At 42.9% G+C, this 18,178-nt stretch overlaps 1 protein-coding gene across 6 annotated transcripts in view; it reads left to right on the forward strand.

Annotated features, from left to right (window-relative positions):
* The window catches only part of LOC123998083 (cAMP-specific 3',5'-cyclic phosphodiesterase 4C-like), a 162,398-nt gene that overhangs the window by 111,651 nt on the left and 32,569 nt on the right, over positions 1–18,178 (forward strand). Inside the window, exon 1 of one of the 6 annotated variants that reach the window (XM_046302992.1) lies at positions 2,658–3,616. The exons of the other annotated variants lie outside the window; for them this stretch is intronic. Coding sequence (XP_046158948.1) covers positions 3,486–3,616 — 131 coding nt within the window. The 5' untranslated portion in view covers positions 2,658–3,485. Of the gene's footprint in view, positions 1–2,657; positions 3,617–18,178 lie in introns of those variants that run through there. 6 annotated transcript variants of the gene reach the window in all.

The following is an 18,178-nucleotide window of genomic DNA, read 5'->3' on the forward strand; positions in this document are numbered from 1 at the left end:
CGTTTGTCAGGCATGTTGCGCAATGATCCGAGGGTCCGATGTACAGTATGTATGCCCCTGTCTGTCATAGATTGTCCAGATCATTAAGATGCCTTTAACAGTCCTCCTAACTGGAATAGTAATAATAATAATAATAATAATAATATGCCATTTAGCAGACGCTTTTATCCAAAGCGACTTACAGTCATGTGTGCATACATTCTACGTATGGGTGGTCCCGGGAATCGAACCCACTACCCTGGCGTTACAAGCGCCATGCTCTACCAACTGAGCTACAGAAGGACCCCCCTTAGTATTACCCTCAGTGCTGTCAGGACTTCAGTGTTGGGACCAATTCCATTTTAATTCAGTCAATCCAGAGATGATTGAATTTAATTAAACCCTGTCCAGATTTTATTGTTGAGTTGAACCCTGTAGGGCTTTATGGTATTAGCTTTGAAACTTTTTGGGGTGAGATACTCCGCTCTGCACTTGTTTTTTTATTGTAACATTCTCCCCCGGTCTTCCCAAGATGGCTGCTATCACCAGTGCGATTGCAGACAGGGCAATTCTACACTGAACAAAAATATAAACATCCCAAACATGCTCAATAGGTGAAATGTGTGGTGAGTATGCAGGCCATGGAAGAACTGGAACATTTTCAGCTTCCAGAAATTGTGTTGAAACATGAGGTGATGGCGGCAGATGAATGGCACGACGATGGGCCTCAGGATCTCATCACGGTATCTCTGTGCATTGAAATTGTCATCGATAAACTGCAGATGTTCGTTGTCCGTAGCTCACCCAAACGATGCCATACACACTGTCTGCCATCTGCCCGGTACAGTTGAAACCGGTATTAATCTATGAAGAGCACATTTCTCCAGCGTGCCAGTGGCCATTGAAAGTGAGCATTTGCCCACTGAAGTCCACTGTGACGGCTGAACTGCAGTCATGTCAAGACTCTGGTGAGGATGACGAGCAACCAGATGAGCTTCCCTGAGATGCTTTCTGATAATTTGTGCCTAAATTCTTTGATTGTGCAAACCCACAGTTTAGACATACTGCCAAATTCCCTAAAATGGCTTATGGAGGCTGCTGATGGTAGAGAAGTTAACATTAAATTCTCTGGCAACAGCTCTGGTGGACATTCCTGCAGTCAGCATACCAACTGCACGCTCCCTCAAAACATCTGTGGTGTTGTGTGAAAAAACTGCACGTTTTAAAGTGGCTTTTTTAAATTGTCCCTAGCACAAGGTGTAATGATCATGCTGTTTAATCAGCTTCTTGATGTGCCATGCCTGTCAGAGAAATGGATTATCTTGGAAAATTAGAAATGCTCACCAAAAGGGATGTAAACAAATTTGTGCACAACATTTTGAGAGAAATAAGCTTTTTGTGCATATGGAACATTTCTGGGGTCTTTTATTCAAGTCATGAAACATGGGACCTACACTTTACATGTTGTATTTATATTTTTGTTCAGTATATTTTAATTGCAGTATGCCTGTCATTGGTGTGTGTGACAGATTCATGTTATCCTCGTTCCCAGAGAGGGTCAGAGTTCATTTACCTGGGTTGCGTTCATTAGACACTGTACGGAAAACGATAGAAAACATTTCGCTTTGGAAGTTCCCAGAGAGGGTTTAGAGGTCATTTACCTGTGTTTTTTTTCCTCATTAGGCACTGAAAATGAGCGTGGACATGACCAGCTAGTGTCACCCTGTCAGTTTTCTTCTGTTTGATGCCTTATGGACATAACCTTGCTGCTGTGACTGAAGGGGAGAAAGTAACAACTATACACTATACTCCAACTTATGTATTTTTCATTTTTTTAAACCTGTTTTCACGTTGGGTTATGTGAGTGCTCTCAGGAAGTATTTTTCTTTCTTTCTTTGACAGCATGCATCCTCTCATTGTAAAAACCCTTGTGTTTTTGAGGTGTGTGTGGGTCCTATGAATGGTACAGCCAATACGTGGTACAGGAAATGTTGTAACACCCCCACCAATCCCCTTCTCCCCCCTTATGGCCTCGTGGTCCTCCTCACCTACCTCTCTGTGGGTAACGTCCTTGATGTTCAAAAGGCTCCCCTTTACCCTTCCCCTCCCACATGTCTGCCAGCACGTCGACCCGGGCTCTGTGCCATCTTCCTCAGTGGACAAATATTTACCCCTGATTTCATCAGGGATGCTCTGTGAGCTCATGGGCCGTTTCAGTCCACGGCTTCCTTAGACCTTATTGATCTGGGCTTTGGCTCTGGGCAGAGGACTTTTGGAGAGTGGCTAGTCTCGGATCAAGACATGTTGCTATGTGAGCTGTCACCGAGCAAACATGCTAAAACAGGAGTGGGCGATCTTACCCTGTGAGGGCTGATATAAGGGTGCCAGTTCCAGCCAAGTAGTACCACACCCCATAATACTAATCTCAACCAATCATTGTTTTAAATTTAGGCTTTTCTTAGTAGAAACTGTTCTCAGTTTTATTGTGACGCGCTACAATGCGTTACTGTCACACTCTCTTTTTCTCTCTTGCATTTGTTTCGGGAGGGGGGGGGTCTAAGCAATGTCAAGTTTAACTCTTAAAATGCAGAGAGCGTTTAAAGAGTTAAACTTGGAGACACTCTGAAAGGGCAGGAGCCATGCTGCCTCTGAGACCGCCCCTGTTTTCTGACCTCACAGTTCAACTGGTCCACACACAAACACACACATGCTCAGGAAGGGATCCCTCACACAGACACACAAGACACATTATATAGCAAGACTTGCACACAAACGCACCTATTGGGTTTTCGAGAGTGTCCATGCGTATTGCGATAGCTACAGTTGTCAGAGGGAGCTGGGACTTGGTGGTGGAAGACAGGGTTTAGAAAGTGCAGAGGAGAGGAAGACATTGAGTTTCATTTTCACCTGCATCCTGATAGAAAAGGAATTCCATCTTGGAGGTTTCACACAGAGAGCTTAACTGATGCTTCTACATTTAGTCATTTAGCAGACTTTATTATCCAGAGTGAGTACATACATTTTTCCAGCTGGTCCCACGTGGGAATCGAACCCACAACTCTGGCGTTGCAAGCCAACTGTTGAATATGCACTGGGCGACAAACTTATCCAAGAAAAGGACATTTTTTTTCCATCTCACAACCACGTATGACGATGTCCCCCAGTAGAAATGTTTTGACTTTTTGAAAAAACACAGCAGCTTTAAAAGAGGAGGAGTTTTCAATGTTTTTGACAGGAGGAATGTTGGCGGGAAATACCAAGGAGGATTTTCCTCAAAGCCTTTCTCACAGATTCTCTTGCCGTTTTGGCTTTTCTTGTTGCGCTGTCTTCGGTCCTCTCTGTTTGACATATCATTCATTTGAGCGGCAATGGGAGCCAGGTGCGGCGTGAAGAAAGCAACAGGGTTGCGAGAAAGGAGAGTGGCAAGAGAACCACAGCTGTCAAAAGAGGAAGGAAACAAAGAAAAGCAGAAGTAGAAAGAGCAGAGAAAAAAAGGGGGAAGAAATATGAGTTTGCCAACAAACTGTGTACTCCTGGCCCCCTCCTCGGACCGGTCGTTCAAAGTGCGGAATGGGAATATCTGTGGATCCCCTTGCGCAGTCAACCGGCCCATTGACATTGTGCAGAAGCGCAGGCGGTAATGCACCATTTTTCCCTCTCGCCTATTTCTCCCAGATGTTGCATGTGTCATTGTCAGCACCCATACACACATTTCTGTTTATGTTTGAGGCCAGTTTCAATTTAACACTGCTCCTTCTTCCTGTCTTGGTACTGGTTTTGAGTCACCCTTGTTAACACGAGCTGTGCTGGGTCTTAGAAGTGGTGGGAAACTTATTTTAAGTTTCTCTGACGTGGTTGGTTGTTTGTCAGTGACGTTGCTATAGCCATGACTGTGACTAGACTGACTGTCAGGCTAGAATGATGTAGCCAGAGGGTTTATTTTATTGAAAAACACATGGCTTCTCAGCACAGGTGAAGTCTGGGGTCTTCTTGCATTTACACATCGGCGCACACCACACCACACTCAACAGATGGCAATACGTGAAAGGGACCATTATGTTAGCTATATAGTTTGGACCCAGGGACTTGAGTCCACAATAGTCTCAGTGCTCCAGTTAAAGAAGCAAAAAGATAATGTGGCTAATTCTGTATCTGGTATTTAAAAATGCATGACGACAAACACCTGCACTGTGGGAACAAAGTAATGTCAGCCCCAAGTGTTCAAAACTCTTCAAAGGCAACGTCTAATGAACGTTAAGTCAGACATATTGATAGGCTGGGAGTGGTGGCCTGTTGAATTGAACATATAGTATGTGCCTAATACAGTTCACACGAAAACTACAGTACTGTGTAATCTTTCAAATCTCCTAACTAGCCTCTCACCAGTACTGTGCTTTACATATTAATGCTTTGGGCTTAACAAAATGAAGTAACGCGTAGGAGCAGGTGATTTAGAGTTAATACTGTGGATATACACTAACAGGAAATTCAGCTCTTGAGGTTTTTTGTCTGGTGGTGAGAATGTCAGTCAGTGTGAGAGGACCGCCCCCTTTCCTCTTGTTGGGTTCAGTCTCTTTCAAGTGTCCCTCGTCTCGTTTCATTTTGTCTTGTCTCGTCTTTTGTCGTCTTGTCTCATGTCTAGCTCCACCCTGTACCTTCTCCATCTATTTTTTAATCTCTTGATCATATTAGTTATCTCATACATTAGTATAATACAAGTATTTAATAATACTTGTTTTATTGCTGACAGTGCTATAAAGTATAAGAATATTGCATGACTGAACAATACTGAGTTATTTAGTAGATTTAATCCGGTGTGATGAGTAATGTGTGGTGATTATTAGATCCATTCCATAATGACCAGGCAGCTCAGAGCTCACATGTGATTCAGATGAAAACCATTTGACTACCTTTTCATAATGTGTTGCTTCCTGCTAGACCTCGATGACGTGGATGACCAAATGATGGACTGAAAACCATAGGATATGATAAGCATAAACAACTCTGGATATTATTAGCAGGCTGGCATAGGTAACTGAAATTAGAAGTGAGGTGTTGTCAGTCACAAGTCCACGTCCGTTTGTGACTAGGCTCTTGTGAAATGTCCCATGTACGTGCAGCAGCTTATTCCAACGGCAATCTGAGTCACAGAGAGTACATGTGACCCGGTGAAACCGCCTCTCCTAGAAAGCTATCAGACAGACAATAATATGAGTTTGACCCATGACCCTGTGTGGTTCTACAGTAGCTTGCCCAATTTGCTCCTGGGCCCGAACCAATTTCACCATATTTGGAGATGTTGCACAAAGCCCTGCCCCCTTAGAATCTCAAAGAGCAGTTTGATCTTGTATTTCTTGTTGGTTGTGTTACATCTGTTAGAGGGTTTTTTAAAGTGGAGGCAGAATATGCTGTATAAACAGACATTTTGTACAACCCCCAAACAAAGAAGGCGCCGGAAGGTGAAAACATGTAGAAATTAGTTTTGGAGAGACTGTATATTAAAGACTTGGATTCATTATTTCAATGGCGTTATTTCAATACCCTTTATCTTCTTGACTGAGGAATCTACTCAGTTCAAACTAATACATTTGTTTATATAAATAAATAAAACATTCTAATAAGATATCGAGTTTTCTTTTGTTCTCCTCTAAAATCATTATTCCCCAGTTCCTTTTTGCATAAAAGAACAAAAACTGTATTAATTGGGTAGCAAACAAAGCCCCATGCTGATGGAGTTAAAGCCTGTGAAGTGGTCTTATCTGGTGTCCATTAAGCCACTCTGTGCTAGTTGATCTGTAACGACTCGGAAACCACTGGTGACGTCAACACACAGCCGTGCTCAGGCACCTCTGCCTCTGTGGTCGATGACAGTGCGAATGTGAGAAAGTTTGTGTGTGTGTGCATATGAGAATACAAAACACACTAGCTACTGCAACCCAGTCATCTCTCTCTACCCATCATCCCCAAAGATATCGAAACATGCAGCCTTTATCAGTCTCATCAAACAAACATTGTCACAGAAAAGGGACAGACACTTTTATGTTTCCTTCCTAAGAGACACCAGGCACATGTGATGAGGACGTCATCAGGCCTCAGTCCTCCTCTTATTGGCTGCAAAGTCTTGATGTGAGGAGGAAGTGGAGGAACCTGCCTCACACCAGGGCTCCATCACTTATTCATTGAAAGGCACCTATTAAAGCCATATGAGCCTTGTTAGAGGAGAGTAGCACCTCTGCTCCACTGAGCTTGTTTGTTCCACGGCGAGCCCTGCCTACCTAATTGTGGTTGTTCAATGGATGATATACGTGGGTTGGATTCAGGGGTCGATGTCAAGGGCCAAAAAAAGACCTGGCCCTCTGGGGCCCTAATCACTCAGCTGTCAGGACACAGGGTGTGTGTGTGTGTGTGTGTGTGTGTGTGTGTGTGTGTGTGTGTGTGTGTGTGTGTGTGTGTGTGTGTGTGTGTGTGTGTGTGTGTGTGTGTGTGTGTGTGTGTGTGTGTGTGTGTGTGTGTGTGTGTTCTGAGTACATGGTTAAGGGGGTCTACTCATCAATGTAACTGATGGGAGAAGGGCTGCAGATTTCTGACAGGGCTGCATTAGTTTATGACCTGAGTGCTGTAATCCATGTATCAGCCGTTCAAATGAATGACAATCACAATCTCATCCCTGCATGGTGTGTCATTAAATTAAGAGTTTCCATGTTAGTGCTAATCAGTTCCCAACATCCCGTACCCAACATAATCAATAGGATGAGTCCAACTTACTGATGTTATTCACCAAAGTCCTGTTCCTATAGCTGAAACCCATTCACATCAACACCAGTCAAATCAGAAAATTGGAATATCCTATTTCCACTTGGAAAAGGTATTGAATAGAATAAAACCTTAACGTTTTATAGTCTTATTACATCGTCAACTCATTCTACTCGAAGTGTGTTGTTTGTTTGTACAGTGGGGAGAACAAGTATTTGATACACTGACGATTTTGCAGGTTGTCCTACTTACAAAGCATGTAGAGGTCTAATTTTTATCATAGGTATACTTCAACTGTGAGAGACGGAATCTAAAAACAAAAATCCAGAAAATCACATTGTATTATTTTTAAGTAATTAATTTGCATTTTATTGCATGACATAAGTATTTGATACATCCGAAAAGCAGAACTTAATATTTGGTACAGAAACCTTTGTTTGCCATTACAGAATTCATACGTTTCCTGTAGTTCTTGACCAGGTTTGCACACACTGCAGCAGGGATTTTGGCCCACTCCTCCATACAGACCTTCTCCAGATCCTTCAGGTTTCGGGGCTGTCGCTGGGCAATACGGACTTTCAGCTCCCTCCAAAGATTTTCTATTGGGTTCAGGTCTGGAGACTGGCTAGGCCACTCCAGGACCTTGAGATGCTTCTTACGGAGCCACTCCTTAGTTGCCCTGGCTGTTTGTTTTGGGTCGTTGTCATGCTGAAAGACCCAGCCACGACCCATCTTCAATGCTCTTACTGAGGGAAGGAGGTTGTTGGCCAAGATCTTGCGATACATGGCCCCATCCATCCTCCCCTCAATACGGTGCAGTCGTCCTGTCCCCTTTGCAGAAAAGCATCCCCAAAGAATGATGTTTCACCTCCATGCTTCACGGTTGGGATGGTGTTCTTGGGGTTGTACTCATCGTTCTTCTTCCTCCAAACACGGCGAGTGGAGTTTAGACCAAAAATATCTATTTTTGTCTCATCAGACCACATGGCCTTCTCCCATTTCTCCTCTTGATCATCTAGATGGTCACTGGCAGATGTCAGACAGGCCTGGACATGTGCTGGCTTGAGCAGGGGGACCTTGCGTGCACTGCAGGATTTTAATCCATGACGGCGTAGTGTGTTACTAATGGTTTGTTTTCTTTGAGACTGTGGTCCCAGCTCTCTTCAGGTCATTGACCAGGTCCTGCCATGTAGTTCTGGGCTGATCCCTCACCTTCCTCATGATCATTGATGCCCCACGAGGTGAGATCTTGCATGGAGCCCCAGACCGAGGGTGATTGACCGTCATCTTGAACTCTTCCATTTTCTAATAATTGTGCCAACAGTTGTTGCCTTCTCACCAAGCTGCTTGACTATTGTCCTGTAGCCCATCCCAGCCTTGTGCAGGTCTACAATTTTACCCCTGATGTCCTTACAAAGCTCTCTGGTCTTGGCCATTGTGGAGAGGTTGGAGACTGTTTGATTGAGTGTGTGGACAGGTGTCTTTTATACAGGTAACGAGTTGAAACAGGTGCAGTTAATACAGGCAATGAGTGGAGAACAGGAGGGTTTCTTAAAGAAAAATTAACAGATCTGTGAGAGCTGAAATTCTTACTGGTTGATAGGTGATCAAATACTTATTCATTTGCATTTTATTGCATGACATTACTTAAAAATCATACAATGTGATTTTCTGGATTTTTTAGAGTCCGTCTCTCACAGTTGAAGTGTACCTATGATAAAAATTACAGACCTCTACATGCTTTGTAAGTAGGAAAACCTGCAAAATCGGCAGTGTATCTCTGGCTTGTTCACTCTCTGGGCATTTCAGAGCGTTGTCAGGTTCTTTGTTTTGAAATTCAAACCGTTTCTTTCACTCTCAGAGTTCAGAGCGCACACTGGACGTTCTGGTCGACGAGTAGGGTTGATCTGAGTGTTCTGACCTCAAGCTAACTGGCTAATGTTGGCGAGCTTGCTAGCTATTTTCAGACTCAAATGAAAAAACATTTAGCTCTGAACAGTTAACTCGCCCGACTGGAGCTGGTTAAGTGTTTTCGTGTTATCAACAGGGGTCATGACTGTAACTGTATTACTGGCAACAATTTAATTAATTTGGACGCCAAACCCACCACTGGTGTTCCTGGCCAAAGAGCTTATTTTCATGTCATCCAACAAATGTAAATGCCTTGAGTTTGCTAAACGGCATTGGCACTTGGATTGGAACCGGTGCTTTGGACATGAAAATAAATATATTTTGCCACGCACACCATTGGTGGGTTTGGCGTCTAAATGAGAACGGTCAACAGCATCATACATTTTACCCACTACCAGGATATTTTTGCCAAAAATTTGGTTGCCTCTGCCAGGAAGCTGAAACTTGGCCACAAGTGGATCTTCCAGCAAGCCAATAACCCCAAGCGCACAACAAAATCCACATATACTACACAACGAGGATGAGGAAATTAATCGCTGGTTGTGGGTACGTTAATCAAAATCTAGTGAAATCACAAAAAAAGTGTCTGGATCCGTGTATGGTGCATATGGCCAATATACAACAGCTAAAGGGTGTTCTTATGCACGACGCAACGCAGTATATTGGCCATATATCACAAACCCCTGAGGTGCCTGATTGCTATTATAAACTGATTACCAATGTAATTAGAGCTGTAAAAATAAATGTTTTGTCATCCCCATGGTATACGGTCTGATATACCACGTCTGTCAGCCAATCAGCATTCAGAGCTCAAACCACCCAGTTTATAAGAACCCATTTACATCAAAAAGAGAGATTTGGCTGACTATCTCTCATAGATCCTGTTTATTATTGATTTTATGGACATTGGTTGGACTGTGAGGTACTGTAGCAGCAGTGTGATTTTCCCTTTTCTGTTGGGAAAATGCATGTTCTGGAATACCACATTTTTCATGACACTTCATTCAGTTTTATGGCTTTTTGTCTCCTCCCTAGGTTGTGGCAGAGCTAATGGTATCGCGTAGTAAGTAGTCATGAGTTGCAGCTTGGCAATGTGCCCGTGTGTGATGTTTGTGTCAGAGTGTTACAGCAAACAAAAGCAGATGGGTGCTACTGATCGGTGATCAACATACTTCCTCAGATGGAATGATTATTCTCGGAATAGCATGAAAATCAAGTATACCCTCTTTCTGGTTAGTTAAAATGCACTTCTTTAAAGAGCCTGTACTTGTTCGCTTCCGCTGTCAACAGGCCCTTTTTCAGGGGAATTATTTCCACTTGGAGGGGGTGAAAGTAAGGCCACGAGAGGCAGGTTCCACACTAGACCGTTAGCCAGTGTAAGATAATTGAAGTATACAGCCGTTGGGTTGTAGCCATCTCTATTGACAGGCCTGAACAGGGCCCACTACTGGCTCCACCACAGTAGCTTATCTTCCTCTCCCAGTCGTCTGTTCCCCCTACACTGGCACTCTTCATGTAAACATCCTGTTTATTTTTTAAGCGGTTTTCATAGATGACATTTTTGACCTCTGATTCTTATTTGCTGGTACAGAGCAGAGGCTTAGTTTTCCCGTAGCTGTTCAGCCAGAACACGGAACAAAATAGTCAGTTGACAGTGGACAAAAGCAAATTAGACCTATCTTTTAGCTTTGCTTTGTAGATCTTTCCAAAAGTGAACTTCTACTGACGTCTTAAAGAAGTTTATTTATGATTAATGTGCTATAATATGGGTTTTATTATCTTATTGGGTCAAGTGGTACATACATTTTTGGTTCAGCTGTGCCATAACCAACTTACGGGCTCAACATACAATGTTTTTAAGCAGCTAAACGTCAAAGGCTCACATTATTTTAAACTGCTTACCTGGATTACAATGGTTATAAGATTTATATTTGCTTCACATATTATTCTTAATCCATTTGGTCAAGCCAGTTGAAAAGTCCCGAAGTAATATTGTTCTGGTATCAGCAACATTTGTTTGTGTGTGTGCACAGTGCATGCATATGCGTGTGTCATACACACACACACACAAACATGTATATCTCATGAACTTCAGAACTACATGTGGTAAGCTCTCTATATTATGTCCAGTAAATGTGTGTCGCTCTAACCCTGTTGACAGCGAGTCAAGCTGTGGTGTTTGGAGAGTCGCTCCCCACCATTAGGCCAGGGCTCAGAGAGAAATAATCAACAGACTTGGTTCTGTTGACTCCATGTTTCTTCTTATGCAATGACTTCTCCTCAAGGGCTATATTTAGAAAACATATACCCACGGCTGTATCATATGTTGTTGTACACAGAACATTTTCCCCTTTTGGTCACCATGTAAGAATTTATACAGAGTGAATGTATTATGTTGTGGGATTTAATTTTGTTTGATAAATAACTTTGTATAACATGTTTGGAACCAATACCAGTATCCAGAATGACACAGATAATGCACCAGAAGCTAGCCCAGATGAGAGGCTACTGACAGTTTCTATCTAAAACAACTTTGGCTAGACTTGGTTCAAGAGCATACAGTGTAAAGAGCTCTATGTAATCTAATTTACAAAGGACAGCAAACGTTAACCATGGCATTTGTGTTGAAAAGTTCTCAATGTTTTGTCACACCCTGAAATAACTAAGATCACCTATTCTCTTGGCAGCCTGAAGAAAGCCTGTACGGACTAGAAGGCTGGACCATATCTGTTCATACAGTAGAGTTGAATTGGACTGAATTGAATAGACAAAAGAAAATAGCACAACTGGATTAGGTGGGGTATCTATTTATCTATGCACCTGTTCCTCTGTCCAGTGTCTGTGTTATTTTGCCCATCTTAATCTTTTATTTTTATAGGCCAGTCTGAGATATGGCTTTTTCTTTGCAACTCTGCCTAGAAGGCCAACATCCCTGAGTCGCCTCTTCACTGTTGACGTTCAGAATGGTATTTTGAGGGTACTATTCAATAACGTACCAGCCCGACGGGATGCTCTCCAAGATGCATCTGTAGAAGTTCGTAAGGGTCTTGGGGGCCAAGACTAATTTCTCCTGAGGTTGAAGGGACGCTGCTGTGCCTTCTTCACCATGCTGTCTGTGTGATGGGACCATTTCAGGTTGTCATTGATGTGCACTCCGAGGAACTTGATGCTTTTAACCCTCCACTGTGGCCCTGTCTGTGAGGGTGTGCTCTTACTGATGTCTCCTGTAGTCCACTATCAGCTCCTTCATTTTGTTGATGTTGAGAGAGATTATTTTCTTGGCACCCCTCCGCCAGGGCTGTCACCTCCTCCTTGTAGGATGTCTCGTCATTATTGGTCATCAGGCCTACCATTGTTGACTCGTCAGAAAACTTGATGATTAAGGGAGATATGTGTGGGGCCCATGTGTTGAGGATCAGCGAGGCCGAGGTGCTGTTGTTAACCTTCACCACTTGGGGTCGGCCCATCAGGAAGTGTAGGACCCAGTTGAACAGGGAGGGGTTCAAACCCAGGCCCCTGAGTTTAGGATGAGCTTGGAGTTGAAGGCTGAGCTGTAGTCAATGAACAGGATTCTTACATAGGCATTTCTCTTGTCTCGGTGGGATAGGGCAGTGTGCAGTGCAATTGTGTCATCCGTGCATCTGTTGGGGCGGTATGCGAATTGTAGTGGGTGTAGGGTGTAGGGTGTAGGGTAAGGTGGAGGTGACATGGTCCTTAACTAGCTTCTGCTGCGGGTGTCAGGTCAAGCACAATGGTGTGGGGGGTACAAAAATAACATCCCCCTTCCCAAACCAGGTGACCCCTTTCCAACCAATACAGTTTACGCATCACCAGGAACACACACACCAAAAAAGGTCCAATCCTCTGTTTTCCAACTTTCTCTGCTTCCAGGCCCCAGGGAACATTGCAGAGAAAAAAAAACACACACACACACACACTTTGATTGTCATAGGTCGGTGAGGCCCCTGGAGCTGGTTCTCACGCCATGCTGAAAAAAAACAGGAGGGGGAAGATATGACTTTTGACTCCAGGCGCTGTGTCATCCTTTGGAAGCACACTCTGTTGGCAAAAACATCTATCTCTGGCACGGAACAAAAGTAAAGGTCCCTTCAGATCTCTGGGGTTCCCATGAACACCGCAGCGCTGCCCAGCTGGTGTCAATCGCAGGAGACAGGCCTCGCTCCGGACTGGTCAGCAAACCCACATTTTCAGTGGCTGAGATTGGATCCATACTGACTGACAAGTTTCATCTAGTCATCTGCACATGGGTCCTGAACAATGTTCCTATCATTTTTTCGAAATTTCAGGTCTGGTGAGCTCAAATTTGAACATTGTGAAAATTCTGTGCAACTTCTGGCGTGCATTTTCTGTGAACACTGAGGATGTACCCGCTTTAACTTATAGTTTTAACAGTGGCCAGGTAAGCTACTGTGGCTATCTGATCATAATGTAGGCCTACCAGTGGCCTACCATCAAAAACTATGAAGAAAATTAATCCCATAACATTGCAGCATGGAAATAGCTGTTCTGTCATTCAGCCTACATGGAAAAAAACATGCAGGGCTTGATATTATTACATATGCGCACAAGTCACTACATGTAGCTCTCACTTTGATCTCAAAGCAAGCGCATCTACTCACCACCACTCATGCTGTAAACATAGTCCAGTTCAAAGTGAATGGCACAGATCCATATGACAATGGTCTATTTGCATATAGGCCTACTGCAGCTCCAGTTGGTTTTGACGTGTCAGTCTGTGTAGTCTGTGTAGAGCCTGAGAAATGTCCTCTGGCGTGATGAAACAAAAATAGAACCGTTTGGCCATAATGACAATCTTTATTTTTGGAGGAAAAAGGGGGAAGTTTGCAAGACAAAGAACACTATCCCAACCATGAAGCATGGGGGTGGCAGAATCATGTTGTGGGGGTGCTTTGCTGCAGGAGGGACTGGTGCACTTCCCAAAATAGATGGCATCATGAGGTTGGAAAATTATGTGGATATATTGAAGCAACATCTCAAGACGTCAGTCAGGAAGTTGAAGCTTGGTCGCAAATGGGTCTTCCGAATGGACAATGACCCCGAGCATACATCCAAAGTTGTGGTAAAATGACTTAAGGACAACAAAGTCAAGGTTTTGGAGTGGCCATCACAAAGAACTGACCTCAATCCTCTGTGGGCAGAACTGAAAAAGCGTGTGCGAGCAATGGAGGCCTACAAACCTGACTCAGTTAGGAATGGGCCAAAATTCACCCAACTTATTGTGGGACGCTTGTGCAAGACTACACAAAACGTTTGACCCAAGTTAAACAATTTAAAGGCAATGCTACCAAATTTGAATTGAGTGTATGTAAACTTCTGAGCCACTGGGAATGTGATGAAAGAAATAAAAGCTGAAATAAATAATAATCTCTTCTATTATTCTGACATTTCACATTCTTAAAATGAAGTGGTGATCCTAACTGACCTAAGACCGATCATTTTTACTAGGATCAAATGTCAGCAATTGTGAAAAATTGAGTTGAAATGTATTTGGCTAAGGTGTATGTAAACTTCTGACTTCAACTGTATTTTAAACAGTGGTCACATTGCTCTGTGCTCTCTGTATAGAGACACTGGTGTGCTGGGGAACATAACACTGACTGGCACAGTAATCTGTTATTTCTGTCCCCAATAGTTTGTGCTACCAGACACTCGGAAGCCCATTCTGTTTCCAGTAGAAGTAACTAACCATATGAATACCACTGATATGAACACTTGTCTACCTACTCAGTCTGATAAACCCAGGTATTTCCTGGTGTCATTTCTTGAGCTTAGCCCCTGTTTATTTTCAGCCTATTTTCTTGGAAAAATATGCAACTTTGTTCACCACACTGTATTGTTTATGGAAGTGGGAACGTTGTTGCGAGATTCCAGAGACGAGAAGCTGTCTGCAACTAGAAAGGAGTTTAGCCACAGTCCATTAGTACACTCTGACCTCGCCAAGCTTCAGGCTCTGGTAATTTACTCAAACATTAACATGTCATTTGAATGACGTGCATTTCAGTTTTAATAGGTTACTTTTGTTTCGCTTGTGAGCTGTTTTCGGGGTTATTTCTGTTTTTTTTGTTCAATGATGAGTGAGAGGCATGTTTATCAGTAAAAAAAACAGTATTTTCCACAGACATACCCAGGTGATGAGACTGCAGTGGCATGACATTAGAGTAGTCTGGTTCCCCATACTGCATGTTGTGTCTGTGCAGTCCTTGACAGTACATCTATAGGGCACCGTGAGTATTTTATCACAATTGAACTTTTTAATATTTTATTTTTATCGCCAAAAGAGTACAACTAAATGCTGTTTTATGTTGTCAAACAGCAGCCTGCCCTGCATGAATATTTACAGTATTAATGGTAAGAAACCATCTCGGCAGTGTGGTGGTGGTGGGGGGGGGGGGTTCTCTCTTCTCTCCATCTTGCGTTCTTCTCATAGGCCAATGTAGCACATGGGGATTTGTGAAACACTCCTCAGCCTGAAGTGTGGCCACATACGCAGCTTAATGGCACCGAATGGTAAGACACTTCAGTAGGGCGGTCACATGTCCAAGCAAGGCCGAGGTCCTGGGTTCGAGCCTCGGTGTGAGCTGAATCAGGAGGAAGTGGTACTTGCTAAGCAAGCAGCGTGATGTCCTTTGCACCGGTAGCACCTACTTATTTACTGGATAGAGCTATTTATAGCTGCTGACTCCATTGTCCTCGTGATCGATGCCATCCCACCATCAGAGCCGGCCCAAATCGTTCAGTGGGGACGCATCATCGAAAATGATGGAAGGCGTGAGAATAAGGGAGGTAGGGGAGGTGGGGTCATAAGGGAGGGAGGAGAGGTGGGGTCATAAGGGAGGGAGGCGAGGCAGTAAGGAGAGGTGGAACAATAAGGGATGAGGGGAGGAGAAGTGGGGTAATAAGGCAAGCCCTGATACTGACACTTTATACGGCTGCCCCTCCCCCTGGAGCTTTCCCCACCAATCAGGTGGAGCTTGTTAAAGCGCTGCATTGAGCCTTCCAAATGCAAACCTATCTTTCTATCTCTCAGGGTCGTTCCACCAATTCGGTGTCTTGTGAGATATGTAACTTCGTCCCCCAAAATGTTTTGATTTCAACATTCTATCATAAAGAGCACATGTTCAACTTCATAAAAACATATTCTCCCATCTCAAGAGGTTGAATAAAAAAATTACTATGCTAAGTGCCAAATAAAGTTGACCGTGACAGGGTTGAGGATTTCATCTTAAATCAGCCATAGATCCCCTTGTGACAAGGGGAATGAAAGCTTGTTGTGTGCAACAGGGAGGGGAAATTGAAAGCAGGCTTCACAAAATAAATTAAATTGTTAAAACATTTCTAGCCTGTCTATCTATTGTTAACAGGGTTGTGGTGGCAGAATTTGGGGTGAGCTGTTGTGATTTCTCAAGGAATTTGTTCTGTGTTGGACTGTGATGTTATGCCTTTCATAGACTCCTGGTATGGCTGCACTCTAATACAAGGCCATTGTGTTCCGGAACTGTTGCTTGTATAAAATATCTGTTGTGTAACAGTATGATTGTATTATCAGCTCCCACTATATAAGGGACATGGAACCATTTACTCTTGGAGTTGTTCCCTGTGAAATCAGAGGTAGATCTCCCCTGCAGCTGCTTAATTAACAATATTTCTATTATACAATTAAATAGTCTATGCTCCAATTTGTAAGTCGCTCTGGATAAGAGCGTCTGCTAAATGACTTAAATGTAAATGTAAATGTTAATCTTTGGATCGAATTTTCCACAACAGCGTGTTCTGCTCGACCCGCTCAGTTTTCCCAACAAAACACCAGAAAATGCCCAAAAAGAGTAGAACCAGCTCACCTGCTTTTACACTATGATTTGAATATTAAATGTTCAATATTTATTTAAAAATATTTATTTTAAAAGGAATAGTTTCACCGTATTAAAACAGTTCACATAACAGGGTTGAGCTTGAAATGAATCATTAATCACATTAAATAAATCATCTTCAGAAATTACTTTTTGAAAGCATCAAAATAGCAAGGGCTTTACAATGATGGTAAAAACCTGGAGTCATTTAGGTGTTAAGCGAGTTAAAATCTTCCTAGAAGTCCCAGAGGGTGCACAGAGGGACATGTCAAAATGCACAATTCTGGCACTTTAGCAAGTCTTTATTCACATTAACAAAATCTGATTTGTAGAATTCTCCATATTAAATGGCACATAATTAAAGTATAATTAACATTTCTACTTACAATATCAAATGGACACGAAAGGCACTCATTTTGTGGAACAACCCACCTTTCTTTCTCTCCCTTTTCGGTCCTCACATGAATCAGGGGGCTTCATTGAGAATTGATTACTTAACATTCATTTATCAGTTACTGCTATTGCTGGACTGCCAAATCCAGATAAAAATACACACTGCACAGCTAATTCCAGTACAGTAGGCTATGCAGGAGTCACAAGCCAAAATGGAGAAAAAAATAATCAAACATTGGTTAAATAATTAATTCTGTCATTGCTTCTGATCACTGATGTCAATCACTTCCCTAGTATGATGCAGGCTGGTTTTTAAATGTTCATTTACGCAAAATACTGAGCATCATTGTCCTGTATTTAGTACAAAGAATGCATACAACACCCCATACACACAGTCCCATATCTAACTGCTTTTGTGAGAGGAGTCTGTGAGTGAAATGCACATCCAGAGATGCTTGTTGCAGGTGCCCCGGAGACATGCAATAATAGTTCAACTGAAAGTAACTCTGACAAATTACACAGTGCTTTGCAAAGAATCATGTGTTGGTCAATAGCATGAGAATTTGTGCAATTTTTTTATATTTATTTTCTTACATTTTAATTGTTTGACAGTTTATTGCTATTAACATTTTGCCGCATTCGCTATATCAAATCAAATCAAAGTTTATTTGCCACGTTCGCCAAATACAGCAGTGAAATGCAGATAGCCCAGTTAGAAAATGTGCGGGAGCACTGGTTGGTCGGGCCAATTTAGGTAGTATGCACATGAATGTATGGTTAAAGTGACTATGCATATAAGATAATCAGAGAGTAGCAGTGGCGTAAAGAGGGGTTGGGGGAGGCACAATGCAAATTGCAAACCTTTTGAGGATCTCAGGACCCATGCCAAATCTTTTTAGTTTCCTGAGGGGGAATAGGCTTTGTCGTGCCCTCTTCACGACTGTCTTGGTGTGTTTGGACCATTCTAGTTTGAACAGCTGCTAAACTGTGTACACCACCAATAAACATTGATTTGAGTTGAACTTGAAGTAAAGTGAAAGGGTATGTACCGTATGGGGTGAGGGCCTCAGCCTAATGTAATTATATGAGACTCCAGCCAGGGGGCATGCAGTATATTTTGGGCTATGTATAGCCCTCTCACATGTCCCCCATCAATGATAGAGGGCTATTCTTAGAACCACTCTCTCCAACTCCACCTCAGCCCGACCTTGCAGCTGTTGCTCATTTACTGTGGCATCGCCCTGGAACAACTC

The sequence above is a fragment of the Oncorhynchus gorbuscha genome, linkage group LG02, assembly GCF_021184085.1.
Source record: "Oncorhynchus gorbuscha isolate QuinsamMale2020 ecotype Even-year linkage group LG02, OgorEven_v1.0, whole genome shotgun sequence".
NCBI classification, from domain to species: Eukaryota; Metazoa; Chordata; class Actinopteri; order Salmoniformes; family Salmonidae; genus Oncorhynchus; species Oncorhynchus gorbuscha.